Genomic DNA, 15,512 nt, shown 5'->3' with positions numbered 1-15,512 from the left:
CGGTGCTGATGGTGTGGAAAGGGTCTCCTCTCCCTCTTTTATGGGTTCAAATAGGACAAAGGGTGAGAATCTTTTCATTCATTCAGAGCCTCACCGTCTCTTCTGGGCGCAACAACCTGGTAGCTGAGATCTAGGACTCCAGTCCATTCTTAGTACTACCTGTTTTTCTGAAAACTAGTTTGATCATGTCACTTCCCTACCTAGAAACCTCTCATGATTCTTTATGACTTCTAGATCAGAATCCAAACTCATTGACACATACAAGATCCTTCAGGCCTCTGCCTTCCCTGCCGCTCAGCCCGGTACACACACCCCTTCCAGCCACACCACATTTCTCAGCGGGTCTTAGATTCCTTGTGTCTTATGAAAGCCTCTGCCTTTTTTCATGTGGTTTCCTCTGCCGGACATGTTCTGTTTATTGTCCAAGTCTCTCCCCCCGGGTTATTCCCGCTCGTTCCTTTATTATCTGCTTCAAATGTCCGTCATCTGTAGGTTTTGTCTTGATTCCCCAGCTGGAATAGGTTGGTTGTATTCTCCCAACGCTTTATTCCCACTCCTTTTGGATCAGCTTTTAGGATATGCTATTCTGAAATTTTATGTACATCTGTTTTTCTATCTTCTTTGTGTACTTAGCACAGTGTTTGGTTGAATGGTGTGGATTTTGTTCTCTGTTATTTGCCTGTTAACCTTAAGTGCAGCTCATTAACTTTCGTCACTTGATGGCATATTGATAGATCAGCCATCTCTGTGCTTGTAGCGTATTTTATAAAGTAGTCAGGCTTAATAAGCATATTGTAGATGATGTGAACTCTGGTTATTAGCGTTGCCGGTCAGTGTTTTCTGTGCTGTATTTTTTTTTAAGTGCCCCTTCATCTTAAAATTCCTTTTCAATATAGTCTTCTCTGTACAACCAGGCAGAAATTATGCCAGGTGAATTCTTTTCATCAGGATGTGTTCTCTGTAAGTGGTACCATGCAAAATGAACAAAACAGATTCTAGACTTTTAAGTAGTCTTTGTGTCATAATTCTAGGGAACGTGAGGATTCTTCTATGTATTTTTAGAAAATACTGTGCTTAGAGTAAGTTTATATTCATATCTCATTAGATGCCTCGTATAAGAACCTTTCTGTCCTGTAGGCAGGATGTATTCATTCAAAGTCCCAGGTAATGTGTTGTTATGAGGAGAGGAATACTTCCTTAAAAAAATGTTTGGCACAGAATTGCAGCACTATTCTGGGGTAGAACCGTTGTGATTTTCCTTTAAAATAATTACAAATATATAAAAGATTGACATTCTTCTCACTTGTGTGATGTTGGGAATGCAAGGTATATTCAAAAGTAAACATTTATGGCCAATTTTTTTGGCTCAGATTACTATGACATGGAATCCATGGTCCATGCAGACACAAGATCATTTATTCTGAAGAAGCCAAAGCTGTCTGAGGAAATAGTAGTGGCACCAAACCAGGAGTCGGGGATGAAGACTGCAGATACCCTTCGGGTACTTTCAGGACACCTTATGCAGACACGGTAGATGGTTTCTTTTTCTTGTGTAGCTTTTTTGTGTTGATTAGATAGTGCAGGTTGACCATTAGTTTCCAGCTCCCTTCTCCCCATCCTAGCCCCCAGTGTAGAGTGCTTTCATTGAGTCAGAAGTTAGGCCGGGCATGGTAACCCAAATTCAGTTTTCAGGGATTCCGGTTCATCTTTCTTGTTCAGAAGCCCATTAACTTGCAGATAAGTCAGTCGACGATTTAGCCCCGTAAATGAGATTCTTTTCTTTATGCACATCCAGGAAATGAAATTTAAAAGCCAGGTGATCAAAACCAGGAAATCTTTGCACAGAAAGTTAGCAGATCGGGTTGGGATGATTCTTCCCTTAGAAAATGGACTGTTCGATAAAGGAACAAACCGATAGATAGTAAAATTAGCGTAAATACAGAACTGCTGGCCGTTGTGTTCTGAACACAGATGCTGATTTTTCAGCTTATTTCCATGAGACCTTATGAAGATCAAAAGGACGATGTTTAGGGCGGAGGGGAGATTGTCCTTAGTGCAGCCTGGATGATGCCGCCGCGATTGGCCGTAGCCATTGTGTGTTAGCGGAATTCATCAGGGCTGTACCTGGAAGTCCTACCACGTCGTTTTTGTTTTTTTGTTTTTGTTTTTGTTTCGTTTTTAACTGAAGAAACCAACAAGTAAGGGAGCGATAGTTCTGCTGAAGAGCACTGTAGGAGGCTCAGCGTTTTGTGTTTGTTTCCCTAATTCTCTGGTATTTTCTATCTGTCTGGCAGAGATCTTGTACAACCAGATAAACCTGCAAGTCCCAAGTTTATAGTGACGCTGGATGGTGTCCCCAGCCCCCCAGGATACATGTCAGATCAAGAGGAGGACATGTGCTTTGAAGGAATGAAACCTGTAAACCAAACTGCAGCCGCGAGCAAGGGACTCAGAGGTCTCCTCCACCCACAGCAGTTGCAGTTGATGAGCAGGCAGCTTGATGACCCAAATGGTAGCTTTGCAAATGGTGTGTTGAGAGCTCAGATTTTCCCTTTCCAGGGTGCTGGCATTGTGAAGGAAATCTGGGGCTTGTCTCTCTACCTTGAATGCATATTGGTTGGAGGCCTTGCTTTTATTTGTAATCCAGTAGTGGCCTAGTCTCTTCTCTCAGACAAAATACTAGTTCAATTTGAGACTGTCCTGTGTGTGTGTCTGGTAGTGGGCTATTACACCAGGGCCACAGTGGAGCTTGGCCGTGAGAGGCAAAGTCTCTCTCAGCTGTGCTCGCGAAAGGGTGAACCATCCCTCTTTCTACCCGGTGCGCTTTTTTTTCCCTGTAGAAACTGTACCTGTTACTTTCCCTTTGTAACAGCAGTAGTCTCTCCTGTAGTTAACTTGACAGAAAAATGAATTAGGATGTTGATGCTATTTTTTACCTCAATGAAATTCCCTTGAAAGGAGTTTCTCACCTACTCTGTCAAGATACTTCCTGGAGGTTTAGCAAAAACCTTATGTTTAAGTTAATATCAAAGCATAGTATTTAGAAGTGAAATGAACAGTGCTGGTAACAGTACGCTTTCAGGCAGATGAACCTCTATCACTCACTGTTCTTCTCTCGCTGGATCCAGTGGTGAGTGCATGCACTGCCGAACGCTGTCATTGGTGACAGAGAATGGTAGTCGTGTTCCTCCTGTCTTCTGAAATTTGTAGAAACACCTTCATTGGTAGGGGAGACGATTACTGAAACGTAAAATGAATAGCATCAAAGTAAAAACAGTAATGGGATTTGATATTCTTCCAAGTTAATCCTTTTCTTGGCAGAGACATGAAGATGTATTAAATCTCTTTTTCAGTCGATAAAAATATAATAGCCTTTAGGGGGAGATGATGAGTGAGGGAGGACGTAACTACTGTTGAAGAGAATGCTTTTTCTGCCGAGTCAATAATGTAATGTCATGGCTTTGATTAGTGGAGGGAGTCGAAAGTCTGACCCTATCAAAAGAAAGAAAAAATTTTTAATGGTACCAAGGTGGTTAAGAACTACCGTAGTCCCGCAGTACAGATTTCTTGACCTTGTGTATTTTGTCTACAAATGAGAGAAAAATTGGTAGCTTATGTACGTTAGGGTCTAATTTTGTTTAAATGTAGATGTCCACATGAGGCTTTACTGATGTGTATGTCATAGCAGTGACGCTCTAAATAACATGTTAGTCAAACTTCTTGCCTAGGTTTCACAAGTGCCATGGCCATTATGGAGACAGCTGTGATGAGCGGTGAGCCTCCTTTACCGCTGCTTTGATCTGGGACTCAAGTGTTTCACTGCTGCTCAAGGATGAATCTTTGTAGTAGTTAGAACTGAAGTGAGGCCTTGAAGAGAGGCTCTGGTCTTTCTTGCTCTCCCCACTCTAAGCAGGGAGTTTGAAACTTTTGTGATTTCTTTTGCTGGCTTTTGTCCAGTGTTTCAAGGATGCTGTCAACTGCAGTCCCCCTCTGCCCCTAGCCATTAAATGGCAGCACAGATTTTATGGCTTGCAATAAAAAGTGAATTTGTCTAATCTTAAACAGGAAAAGTTTTAACGGATCATGAAGTAAGTGTTGGGGAAAACCAGAGTCGTGACCTCTGTATATGTGACTTAACGTTTCCATTAGATCACGTTTCCTTGTAAAGTATTTAACTTCTTTAATACAGCCCATGAGTATCTACTGCATTTTCCAGCCACTCTGCTCTTGGGTATTCTTCAATTGACCTGGGCCAAATTGACTTCATTTGGCCTGGGTTCTCACGTATATACCATAGTGTAAAGTATGTTTTTTCAGGAGGAGGGTAAGACGCGTTCTCTGCAGACAGGAGGCTAGAAACACTTGAAATTGGAGAAAACTGCTCTTTCCAGCCATACGAGATTTTATTTGAGACTAAGGATACCTTTCTTGTTTTTAATGTTTTCTTTATTTTTGAGAGTATGAACAGGGAGGGACAGAGAGAAGGGGGAACTGAAGATCTGAAGCAGGCTCTGCGCTGACGACAGCAAACCCGTTGTGGGCCTCGAACTCACAAACCGTGAGATCATGACCTGAGCCCGTGTCCGACACTCAGCCAACTGAGCCACCCAGGTGCCCCCAGACTAAGGATACCTTTATATACTGGTGGCTTTTACCACTTCTAAAGTAGCATGGGAAACTATATATTAGGCATAGTTTTACAGTAGCTCTTTGGTCCTTCTCTGGGCTCCAGGACTGGTTTTGTGTGCCTTGTTCTCCTGTAATGAAGACTGAGATTGGGTCACTGGGTCATTAAATTCTAGTATCATAGGATACTAGCTGCTGCGCTGTTCGGGTTTGACTGGTTGCCTCTTTGGCATTTTTGTTTCATTCAATCTAAAACTCTAAGGATGACATTATATTCTTTTTGCATAAATGAGGGAACTGAAGTTGTACTAGGTAAGACTTGCCGCAAGTGTCTGGCTCAGCTAAGTTACAGAGCCACATTTGAACTGCCTGACCTCGGACAAGAGGACTAGAGCAATGTGGTTGAAGTGGTGTTTTGCTTTCATAAATGAGAATGTGAACCATAACATGTAACATCCATCCATGAGGCTTTTTTTTTTTTTTTTTTTTTTTTTTAAAGCTAGGGTGTGTTGGGCTGGGAGTTGGCAGGTTATTACGGCCTTTAGGTATAATTTTATTTGGCTATTCTGTGTTTTAAATGTGTGTTAGTTGCCAGCGTTTAAAATTTATGTCACATAAAAAGGTTTTTGGTTTTCTGAATCAGGAGATAATCTGGCAACACGGGGCTCACTTTCCCACACCCTAGTGATTGACATGGTCATTGGACATGACCTCGCAAGGGATGGCAGGGAGCCCCGTGGATGGCACAAGCACTTGCTCTCCAGGCTGCTTTTCCCCACCTTTGTTTCCTTCACACCAAGGCTTTCTGCCACCATGCATCTCACACCCAGCCAGGCTCACTGTCAGTGGTCTGCGAGGCCCCCGTGGGTAATGGCATTTGTGACCCATTTTAGGCCAAAAACTTCTCCTCACGTTGATGTGAGTTTCTTATTAACTGGACTTTAACTGCGTATATACCTCGGTGAGTGGGAAGATTTCCGTGTTTGAACTACACCTGGTCTTGTCTGAATGTGAGAATTTGTTCACATTCTCTATCACTTTGTGTTTCCAGTTTTCATTTGATTGGCTCCCTACTTGACGTTCTTCCCTCTCTTTCCCATTTAATTTGGCTCTGAAATAATACTGGGAATTGGGGTTTGGGGGTACTTAGCACCCCTGAGTACTTTGCTCTTCGTGGTGAGAATTTCAGCCTACTTCCCGGTGACCTTATATAGCAGGCTGTCATCTGTGTTAACCAGATTATCGGACTCGTTTCTTTTCTGACTCTGCACCTAGAGGAATGTAAGAGTTTGAGCCTGGGTTTTGAGGGAAATGTACTAAAGGTGCTGTGTACTGAATTGATCATAATTAATGAGATACTTTTAATTCTTTTCCCGGTTCTAGCTGAGATGAGTGAACTGAGTGTGGCCCAGAAACCAGAAAAACTTCTGGAGCGTTGCAAGTACTGGCCTGCCTGTAAAAATGGGGATGAGTGTGCTTACCATCATCCTGTTTCACCTTGCAAGTGAGTAGCAGCAAGCTGATGGCTGATTTTCAGGGTTAATTCTAGATCTTAGAGCTTATTCTGTTTTTTTTCTTTCCTGTGGACAAGTTTGACCTTTGTAACTAACTGCAGTAACACTTAACCATTGCCCTCCCAGAATAGCATACGTGTGTGTGTGTTTGGCAGAGTAGAGAGATGGGGGAGAAGTCTTCTGCACGTTAAAGAGATAGGTATGTAAGTGCCCTGGTTTGTACGCATTGTGTACATACACCGCTATTAAGACATTGGAGAAAAAAAATAGTCACAGGCAATGATAAAACATTTTGGACTTGGGTATAATTTTTCCTTAGAAGTTGGCTGATTCAGTGTCATGAGCTTTGAGAGATGGCTTTTAGATTAAAACAAAAAATTTTTTTTTGGCCCTAGAGGTGGAATCTCTCCATGTAATTTTTTTTTAACTTTAATTTTAATTTATTTTAGAGAGACACTGCAAGTGGGGGAGAGGGGCAGAGGAAGAGAGAGAATCCTAAGCAGGCTCCTACATTTATCACCGAGCCCAACACAGGGCTCAATCCCACAACCCTGGGATCATGACCTGCACCGAAATCAAGCATTGGATGCTCAACTGAGCCACCCAGACGCTCCTCCGTGTTTTAACTTCTTTAAGGAAATTTTGATGTGAGAATGATATGGATGTCCATAGAGGGAGACCAGAGAAGGAGTCTGTTTTGTGTAGCAATGCCTTGCACATATATTGTGCCCAGTATATTGAGTTTATTCATAAAAGATTGTAGACATGGATCTGACAGAGTATGTGGTGTGAATTCTTACCATAAGAAACTGTTTTGTCTTTCATGGTGGTGGCTTGCTTGAGTCGAAAATCTGTTATTACCCTCGGCTTTCGGATAAACTTCTATGTTCTGTTTTGAAATCTGTGCTCCCTTAAAAGTTGAGTTTCCCAGGGAGCCTGGCAGGCTCAGTTGGAAGAGCAGTGTGACTGTTGATCTCGGGGTTGTGAGTTCAAGCCGCATGTTGGGTGTAGAGTTTACTTCAAAAAATTGAGTTTCCCTTTTTTTCTATTCTGTGTTTCTCAAAACAAGTAGTGATGGGGTATAAGGAGCCTCTCTACAAAAAAACTGATCATGCGTTGAGAAAAGTAAATGTGACTGTTTTTGTTTTATAGAGCCTTCCCCAATTGTAAATTTGCTGAGAAGTGTTTGTTTGTTCATCCAAATTGTAAATATGATGCAAAATGTACTAAACCAGATTGTCCCTTCACTCATATGAGTAGAAGAATTCCAGTACTGCCTCTAAAACCAGGTATGTGACCCTGTGCACTACTACATTTAGGTGGAAGATGACATTTGTGATTTTATATGAGTTTATTTTTAGGAACTATCGTGCCAGAATCACTTAACCAGTCTTTAAAGAGCAAGTGTGTCTGTCCAGTAGCATTCTGAAGTATTTTCTCTAATGGATATATAAATCACTTTTGAGAAAGAGGGAGAGAGAGAATCCCAAGCAGGCTCTGCTGTCGGTGTAGATCCTGCCAGGGGGCTCGATCCCATGAACCATGAGATCATGATCTGAGCTCAAGTCAAGAGTTGGACAACGCTTGAGCCCCACCTCAATTTTTTTTTTTTTTTTTACATTTATTTTTGAGAGAGCACAAGTGGGGGAGGGGCAGAGAGAGAATGAGACACGAATCCGAAGCAGGCTCCAGGCACTGAGCTGTCAGCCCAGAGCCTGACACAGGGCTCAAACTCAGGAACGGTGAGGTCATGATCCGAGCCGAGGTCGGATGCTTAACCCACTGAGCCACCCAGGTGCCCCAGCCCCACCTCATTTTAATTTTATAACTGTTGCCATAAAAACATCAGTAGACTGCATGACAGATTATTTTGCCAAATTTGATCAGTCTTTGTTCTTATCTTTGTCAGCAGTTACAACACCAGCACCACCTTCTAGTAGTCAGCTGTGCCGTTATTTCCCTGCTTGTAAGAAAATGGAATGTCCCTTCTATCATCCAAAAGTAAGAATTTTCATTTTCCCAAAAATGATTCAGTGATAACTCTTAATTCTGAGACCTGCAAGATCACTAGCAAATTGAATGTCTTGGGTATCCATGGTCCCCCCACCCACACTCCCTGGATCCTCATTTTTGTTAAGGTACTGATTTAAATTCTTTCTTGGCTGTCGGGTGAGCCACTGTTTGGCTCCTTAGGACAAGTGGTCTGAAACTAATGTCAGTATTGTGAGCTCTCAGAGTGAAGCTCCCCTTTGCTTAGTTTCCATTCTTCTCTGCCCCGAAGCCTATGGGTGTGTTTTTCTCCCACTCGTGTCAGAAACTGCAATGATGAAATTGGTGGTGCCACTTAATACCATCCAAACTTGTCCTGACAGTTTTCACTCTGTGTGCTAAAGATTGATGTATCTCCACCTGTTTAGTTGCTCAGGGTGAAATGATCTCTCTGAAATTGAACCCTGAAGGCCATTATGAAAGACTTTCACTTCCCCCAACTGCATTTGGGCCATAAATGAGGGTGTCCAGTGAGGGATGGATACTGTAAGGGATGTTGGGTCAGATGTGCAGGGTGATTAGAAGTTTTTATCATATGCCGGATAACTTACTGTTACTCTTTGACTAGGATTTTGTGTCTTGGGGGAGGGAGGTTCATTTTTCAAGGTTTCCGTATTAAAATATTATTAGACTATATGTCTCTCTCAAATTGCCTTTTTTAAAAAATGTTGAAACTCTGTATTTAGCACTGCAGATTTAACACTCAGTGTACCAGACCTGACTGCACATTTTATCATCCCACCATCACTGTACCGCCACGACATGCCTTGAAATGGATTCGACCTCAAACCAGGTAAAGATTAGAAATCTACAGATTTGGGAGAAATGACCACTTTGATTTTTTTCTCTGCTGTTTCATTACACAGGGTCTTTTGGAAATTGTTTTACCAGTGGTTGCTTATTCACTTAGGTAATCTCCAGCTGAGATTTGCCTTCTGAATATATACTGCTTACAAATCTAACATCTGTTTTGTTAGCATTATTTCACAGAGTTTTAGTGTGGCCTGTGAAATTAAATACATGTCATTACCTTATACAATTGAATTTTTTTGTAAAACAATCTGGTAGTTACATTGTAAATCTGTCGAACAGATGTTCATTGTGTGAAAATCATCTTAATAACTAGGTGTGTGTGTATATGTATATATGGATGTAAGACATTAATTAAAAATTTTTTGTTTATTCAGTGAATGACAGTGCTACTTGGGAGAAGATTGTGGAGTTTGAAAGTTTCCATCTACTGATGAAAGATACTCTGCAGAACTTGTCAAACCTTTGAAACTTGGAATATATATTGCTTTCATAATATGAAGTTTATTGCCTATCTGAAGTGTCTAATTTTTCTAGTTTGTAAGTTTATTAAGTGGTTTTAACATTGGGTGTTTTTTGTTTGTTTTGACTGTGAAAAGACAGTTTAAAGGAAAAGCTAAATTCCATTAAAACCTTTGAGGCTTGTTTGTACACTGCAATTTCAGTCTCAGCATTTACAGTGTGAGGATATTGTCAGTGCTGATAATCCACTCCGGGGCTATGATGTTGATACATGTTTAGTAAGAGGAGCATTCTAACTCTAAAGTTGGATTGCACTCACTTTTCCCAAGGGTTATCCACTGTGAAAACAGGAGTGGCCAGAAGTGTGGAGGCAGCTGAAAAAAGTCATTCAATCCTTTTTAATTTCAAGCGAATTTAGTTTGAAAAGCATGGCTTTTGGGCTTGAGTGATGCTTTGGTGAATGGTTCCCAAATAGCTGGTCCCTTACCAGTGTCCAGGAAAGCCAGCTGCGATGGCAAGTGCAACACAACAGGAACAGTTCCTTCAAATGCTTTACTGTTAACATACACTTTTTAAATAAATATTTTGGGAATGCATTTTATCACAAAATTATACAAATTTTTTTTTTACAGTTCTATATACAGAAGGTATCAGAAAACAGACTTTAAACTCACAAGATTATACATGTATTTTCACATTCTGAAAAATAACTTTCAGAAATCCACAGAAAATTTTTTCAATGTAAAAATTAGATTTAAATAGTATATTTTCAATGACTAATTACAGAAATCAGATGGGTAAACTGCAAAGTAGGACTAAACTTTTGGACTATTGAATCAACACCCAGTTTTCTGTGTGTGGTTTTTAAAATAGTTAAGGCAAGAAGTGTCAGATGCTTTAGAATTAAACAACGGATCACTGATTTTAAAGACTTGATGTACAGCAGTTTTAAAAAAAAAAAATAAAGCTAAAAGTTGGTTGGAACAGAGTGAACTAATGCAAAAGAGATAAAGACCCAAACATTCTCAGGACCAAATTAAACTAACTTAAAAGTTCATTAGTTACATACCCAAGGGATAATAAAACAGCATGTGTAAAAAGTCCATGTTTAAGAGCATGAAACCAGCAGTCTGTTTTGAGGCCATTGCTTTTCCATGGGTAGAAGAAAGAACCAATTATTAAACCATTTGTAAGTTGCACTTCGCTGTGCTGATTGGTAGGGAAAGACAGAGCCCTCACATAGTTAGGCTGGGGTGAAATGACCATTCTGCTTCAGTCTAAAAAGTTGACTCCTCTGAATTTAAGGCATTTGTTCATTCCAGTGCTACTTAAGATTGAGCTTTATGTCTTTGCAGAAGAAATTTAAGTTGTATCTCTACAAATTTTAAGACTTTTAGTAACATCATTTATAAATGGCATATAGTTGCATTTTCCTAATTTCACTACAAAGAACATAAACGGGAAACGGCCTAAGTGATTTGGTTCAACCATCTCACAAGTCAGTGACGTGCTAAAAGCAGGGGTTTTTTGCCATTTAATAAACACTGCCTGGGAACACATTTAAGAGTTTGTTACCTTCAGCTGCTCTGGTTTACGGGCAAGCTGAGGTTGACTCTACATCTGTTGGATAACTTGGTCTAACGTGAACCACCATGAAAAAGAACCACCAGAAGGAAAGGAACACCTGTGGCCGGTGGTGTGCAGCGAGTGGCACGAGCGTGCACGGTGTGCTTTGGCGTGCGTTTATACACAGAAACAGGACCAAACGTGCCAGGACTCTCAAGTTACAAATTCGGGAGCTTAGTCAAATACTGCACATAAAAGTAAATCTCTGGGTTAAAAAAATAACACAGGGCAGAATCTTCATAACCTACCACGGTTACTCACCTTCCCTTAGCTGATGGCTGGTACAAACAAGGTGGTTGTGGGGTAACTACTTAAAATCCACAGTTTGAGTCCTGAAGCTGACAGCAGGGATTAAGGCTGGCTTAGTAGGCTGGCCGCTGGAACAAAAACGCAGTGGAAGCATTTTTGTGCTCTATGCCTTATACTTTGTTACGGTTATTACTAGAGTTTCTACCTGTACCGTGAAATGGGATTTCTCTTTAGCCAAAAGCTAGCAAACCTGGCTCAGAAGGAAAGTTTGAAAGTGCAACAGGCTCAAAAACGGGAAGGGAGAGGGTGGTTCAGGGAAATTAATTTATTGAGCCCCTTTATAATATACATGGATAGAAATTTAATATTAGCATATTCTAAAATTTGGCTCAATTTAGGAGAATCCATTGATGTGACTATGAGCTTATGTTTCGAGCTTAATCATGCCTTAACCAGTCCTTCAGACAACAGCTACAATTCAGAGCTTTAAAACTGACCATGTTCAATCACCGGTTTTAGGCTTTCTGTGATATGATTCAGCCATTTCTGTTTTTAGTATTTCCAAGGTGTTGGGCATACAAAATCGAGCTCAGGCCAAACTGAGATTTCCAGAACCTGAAGGGGTCTATTATGCTACAAAGATAATTAACACATTAAAATAAAAATTCATATGACCAGTTGAGCATTTTAAACTTTTTCACACTTAGAAAAATATATTTTTAAATAGCAATCTACATAATCTCCAATCTTCAGGAAACTACAGACAGGCTAAACAGCAAATTCCTCAACGGCAAGTACTGATCTTTGGCAGCATTGAAGTGAATAGGGATAAAGATCTAACAGTTCAGCCCTAATCCACCAAAAAGGAATTTTAATAGACAAGTGTTACAAGTGGACCTGTATTCATTCCTTCTGGAAGTCAGCCTATGGGGTGGCATACAGCTAATTAGTAAATTTTTTAAATAGAAAAAAGCTATAAAAACTTCCAAGAGCTACTAAATTGTTTAACTTTGTAAATGTGACCTTGAACATTTCAGTGTACATGTTAAACAGGTGTTTCTACTAGACTACATCTTTAAATATTCAGTATGCTCTCCCAGTTAACTACTACTGCTCTCTAAACCTTTAACCTGTACACCACTGGAAAGGACTGTTCAGCATACTACTTTCTCACTGATGAAGCTATAATCATGTTCTAGTTTTTCAGCTAGAGAGAGGACTTGTGAACATTAAAGGATCGACAGCTCAACCATGAAAATGTAGTGCTCATATACTACTAACTTTGGATTTGTTCCTGAATTTAAAACTGTCAGGAGAAAAGTGTCCTTTATAAAAAGAGGTTTATTGATGCTTAAGTAGCATTATCTTCTCCGGTAAAGCTTGTGTGTGTTTCCTTAGGGAAAATAATTGTTCACCTTTTAAAAGCTGTGATCCTTTAGGGTGATGGTGTGTTTTCTTTCCTTATGTAAACACGAGGAAAAAAATAAGTCATTAAATAATGAACCTTAAAAATAAACTAGAAATTCTAAAGAAAAACTGTTTGCTTAAAAAGATGAAAACTATGCAAGTTGGGTTTTTAAGGTCTTGCTTTGTTGTTGTTTTTTGAGAAGCGAGGTCCTGTCAACCTCCCCAGCAGGTCTGCCAAGTCTGCACCCTCCCCCCAAACGGGGCTGGCTTTCACCAAGTGTTTTTTCCATCCTTCCTTGAAGTGTAACCATCTGGCAGTGTGTGGATTATGGACAGTTCTCCCAGTGCACACAGCAAGTATCTTGAACTTATCTGTCTTCTACTTTGATGACTCTGGGCATTATCCCTGTTACAATCCTAAATTAGCACCACTTGCCCATGCAGGGTTTGGTTCTGTTTGCCTTTTTTTTTTTTTTCCTCGTCTGTAATTCTGGTCTCTCAAGGCTGTTAGTTTATACAGTCTTCTCAGCATCCGTATCTTTTAGTGAGGCATATGTACACATTTCCAGACAAATAAACTGCAATAAAAAAAATGCAGTGAGTTCATTATATTTCTAGATTTTCAGTTTTTTAATGAGCTTTCAAATCATGACATGTATAAAAATTCTCATTAATTCATTTTATGTTGTATTTTCGTAGTACGTGACTCCACAGAACCAGCTACCCAGTTATATAGTGATATTAGATCTCTTCATAAAACTAAAGATAGTCTGTTCTTCTCTGGCTAGGAAAGTTACCAACCTGCAGTCATCACCTCCTGCACTAACGACATGCCGATCACCACTGGTAAATCGAATATTGGTCACGTGAGGTGAATGACCCAAGAACCTTTTGTGCTTTGCCTGAAAAAACGAAAAAGAAAGCTTAGGATGTGTGAGGCACGTGAAAATCAAAGGTTCCTGTCCGGAACCCCGTCTCCATCACGGGCTGCGGAGAGAGTAGGCTCTTCAGACCACATGCAGCGTTATTAGATGCTTTTTTACAAGCACCTGGGTGGCTCAGTCAGTTAAGCGTCCAGCTCGTGATTACGACTCAGGTCATGATCTCACAGTTCATGAGACTGAGCACCCTATCGGGCTCTGTCCTAACAGTGTGGAGCCTGCTTGGGGTTCTCAATCTCTCCCTCTCTCTCTCTCTGCCCCTCCCCTGCTTGAGTACTTTCTCAAAATAAATAAACATTGCTTTTTCTGAGTTAGTAATGGATCTGCACCTTAACAGACCAGGCGTTTTGAGCAGTCAGATGTCTCCAGGCACTCTGAAAATTTTCCTTTGAGGAAGAGAATTTGAAACTTGGAAATAGATTAAAGGTTTAATAAAAGTCTAATAATCACAGCTCTATTAGGATAGTTTGCAAAGATGGTGTTACTTGGGCACGGGGAGATAATTTCTAAAAGCTTTTATTTTTCGTTTTGAAAAAACCTTAGGAACGAAAATTAAGTGTTTCTAAACCAGGAGACTAACATGTTTAGCTATTAAATTATGGAAGAAGTACTAACGATCAGATGTCTAAACTAGAAAACTACATCAAAAACAAAACCAAACACAAACTTACAAATTTTTCAGGACATGGGAAGTCAAATAACTTAACCATCCCAAAGTCATCTCCTGTTACAAGGCTGATTCCTGAATGAGATACGCAGGCACAGTTGACATTGGCTTTCTCAGCATGTCTGGACCAGATTCCCAGAACTTCATCTCCTAGAATACTAGAGGGAAGGAATAAAGAAAATGTACGATAGCAAACACAGATGTACTACACTGAAAAAGGCTTTTGGTAATTAATTTCTACTTAATTATGTTCTTTAAAATTAATAAAGATGCTTATGCTACAGGAATTTAAAAAGATGGATACTCATGGTTATGTTACACAGCAAATTTGTAGGATTTCATTTCTAACAGCTGCAAGATTGCATTCCTTTAGGTAGAGAAATGATAGGATTGCTTAACAGTACCCAGTATGTGTTTTTATTGCTGGTTACTAAACCTAATATGTTAAGGAAAATATCAGGGTATCTTCAAAGGCTTTTAACCTTGATAAAGCATGAGAATATGTCCAGTCACAAGGAGTCCCAGCATGAGCATATCATTCTTCTCTTAGGAAGAACTCAGGAAACAGTAACAAACTTAGAACTTGACCACTGTTTCCTAGTGGAATGGCTCTAACTGTTCAGAAGCAGGATTTTCCAGTTTACCTAGTCCATGTGGCCCAAGTAATTCTGTCCATGGTGGCCTGATCCAGAACAGGTTTTCCTGAAGGCACTTCATAGACATGTCGTTTATAGCAACCAGTGGAGACCTTTCAGCGTATTAAAATGGGACAAGAATTCCATTAATGCGAGAGACACATCAGAAGGCTAGAGTATACTAGCAAAGCGTGCTATTTCATTTACATTTCCAACGATAAGAACATTAATGATGACAACAAAAATCTGTCAGAAGAAGACGGAGAAAAGATCTGAGAAGAACAGGATATTAAAGAATGCAGAAACAGTGAAGAGTAAACAAAGGCAAGAGTTCAGAAGCTCTGGAACTCGGGAGTTTTTTCAGGAAGCTCTCGCCCAATGTGGGGCTCGAATTCACGGCCCTGAGATCAAGAATCCCATGCTCTGCTGACTGAGCCAGCTAGGTGCCCCTCTGAAACTCAGGAGTTTTAAATGCATCCACTTAACAATGTAAAAACAGCTACTGTGAACTGGATGTAGGACACAG

General features: G+C 40.3%; 2 protein-coding genes across 12 annotated transcripts in view; one reads left to right on the top strand and one right to left on the bottom strand.

Moving 5' to 3' along the window:
- Window positions 1–9,658, top strand: part of ZC3H14 (zinc finger CCCH-type containing 14) — a 47,301-nt gene extending 37,643 nt beyond the window's left edge. Inside the window, exons 11-17 of one of the 4 annotated variants that reach the window (XM_086709067.1) lie at window positions 1,371–1,530; window positions 2,295–2,527; window positions 6,010–6,130; window positions 7,293–7,429; window positions 8,053–8,141; window positions 8,876–8,982; window positions 9,377–9,658. In XM_086709067.1, the coding sequence (XP_086565193.1) occupies window positions 1,371–1,530; window positions 2,295–2,527; window positions 6,010–6,130; window positions 7,293–7,429; window positions 8,053–8,141; window positions 8,876–8,982; window positions 9,377–9,383 (854 nt within the window). In that variant the 3' untranslated portion in view covers window positions 9,384–9,658. Of the gene's footprint in view, window positions 1–1,370; window positions 1,531–2,294; window positions 2,528–6,009; window positions 6,131–7,292; window positions 7,430–8,049; window positions 8,142–8,875; window positions 8,983–9,376 lie in introns of all 4 variants that reach the window. The other 3 variants (XM_086709066.1, XM_086709070.1, XM_086709069.1) reach the window with 3 other exon arrangements.
- Window positions 9,659–9,998: 340 nt separating this feature from the next.
- The window catches only part of EML5 (EMAP like 5), a 190,514-nt gene continuing 185,000 nt past the window's right edge, over window positions 9,999–15,512 (bottom strand). For all 8 annotated transcript variants that reach the window (XM_086709055.1, XM_086709057.1, XM_086709056.1 and 5 more), the window contains 4 exons: window positions 14,996–15,099; window positions 14,356–14,509; window positions 13,545–13,645; window positions 9,999–13,321 (listed from right to left, as the gene is read on the bottom strand). In XM_086709055.1, the coding sequence (XP_086565181.1) occupies window positions 13,285–13,321; window positions 13,545–13,645; window positions 14,356–14,509; window positions 14,996–15,099 (396 nt within the window). In that variant the 3' untranslated portion in view covers window positions 9,999–13,284. The remainder of the gene's footprint in view (window positions 13,322–13,544; window positions 13,646–14,355; window positions 14,510–14,995; window positions 15,100–15,512) is intronic.

Source organism: Puma concolor, chromosome B3 (genome assembly GCF_028749965.1).
Source record: "Puma concolor isolate L17-30 chromosome B3, mPumCon1.1.hap2, whole genome shotgun sequence".
Lineage (NCBI taxonomy): Eukaryota > Metazoa > Chordata > Mammalia > Carnivora > Felidae > Puma > Puma concolor.
The sequence above is the reverse complement of the archived record's forward strand: the minus strand, read 5'-3'. Positions and strand labels throughout refer to the sequence as shown.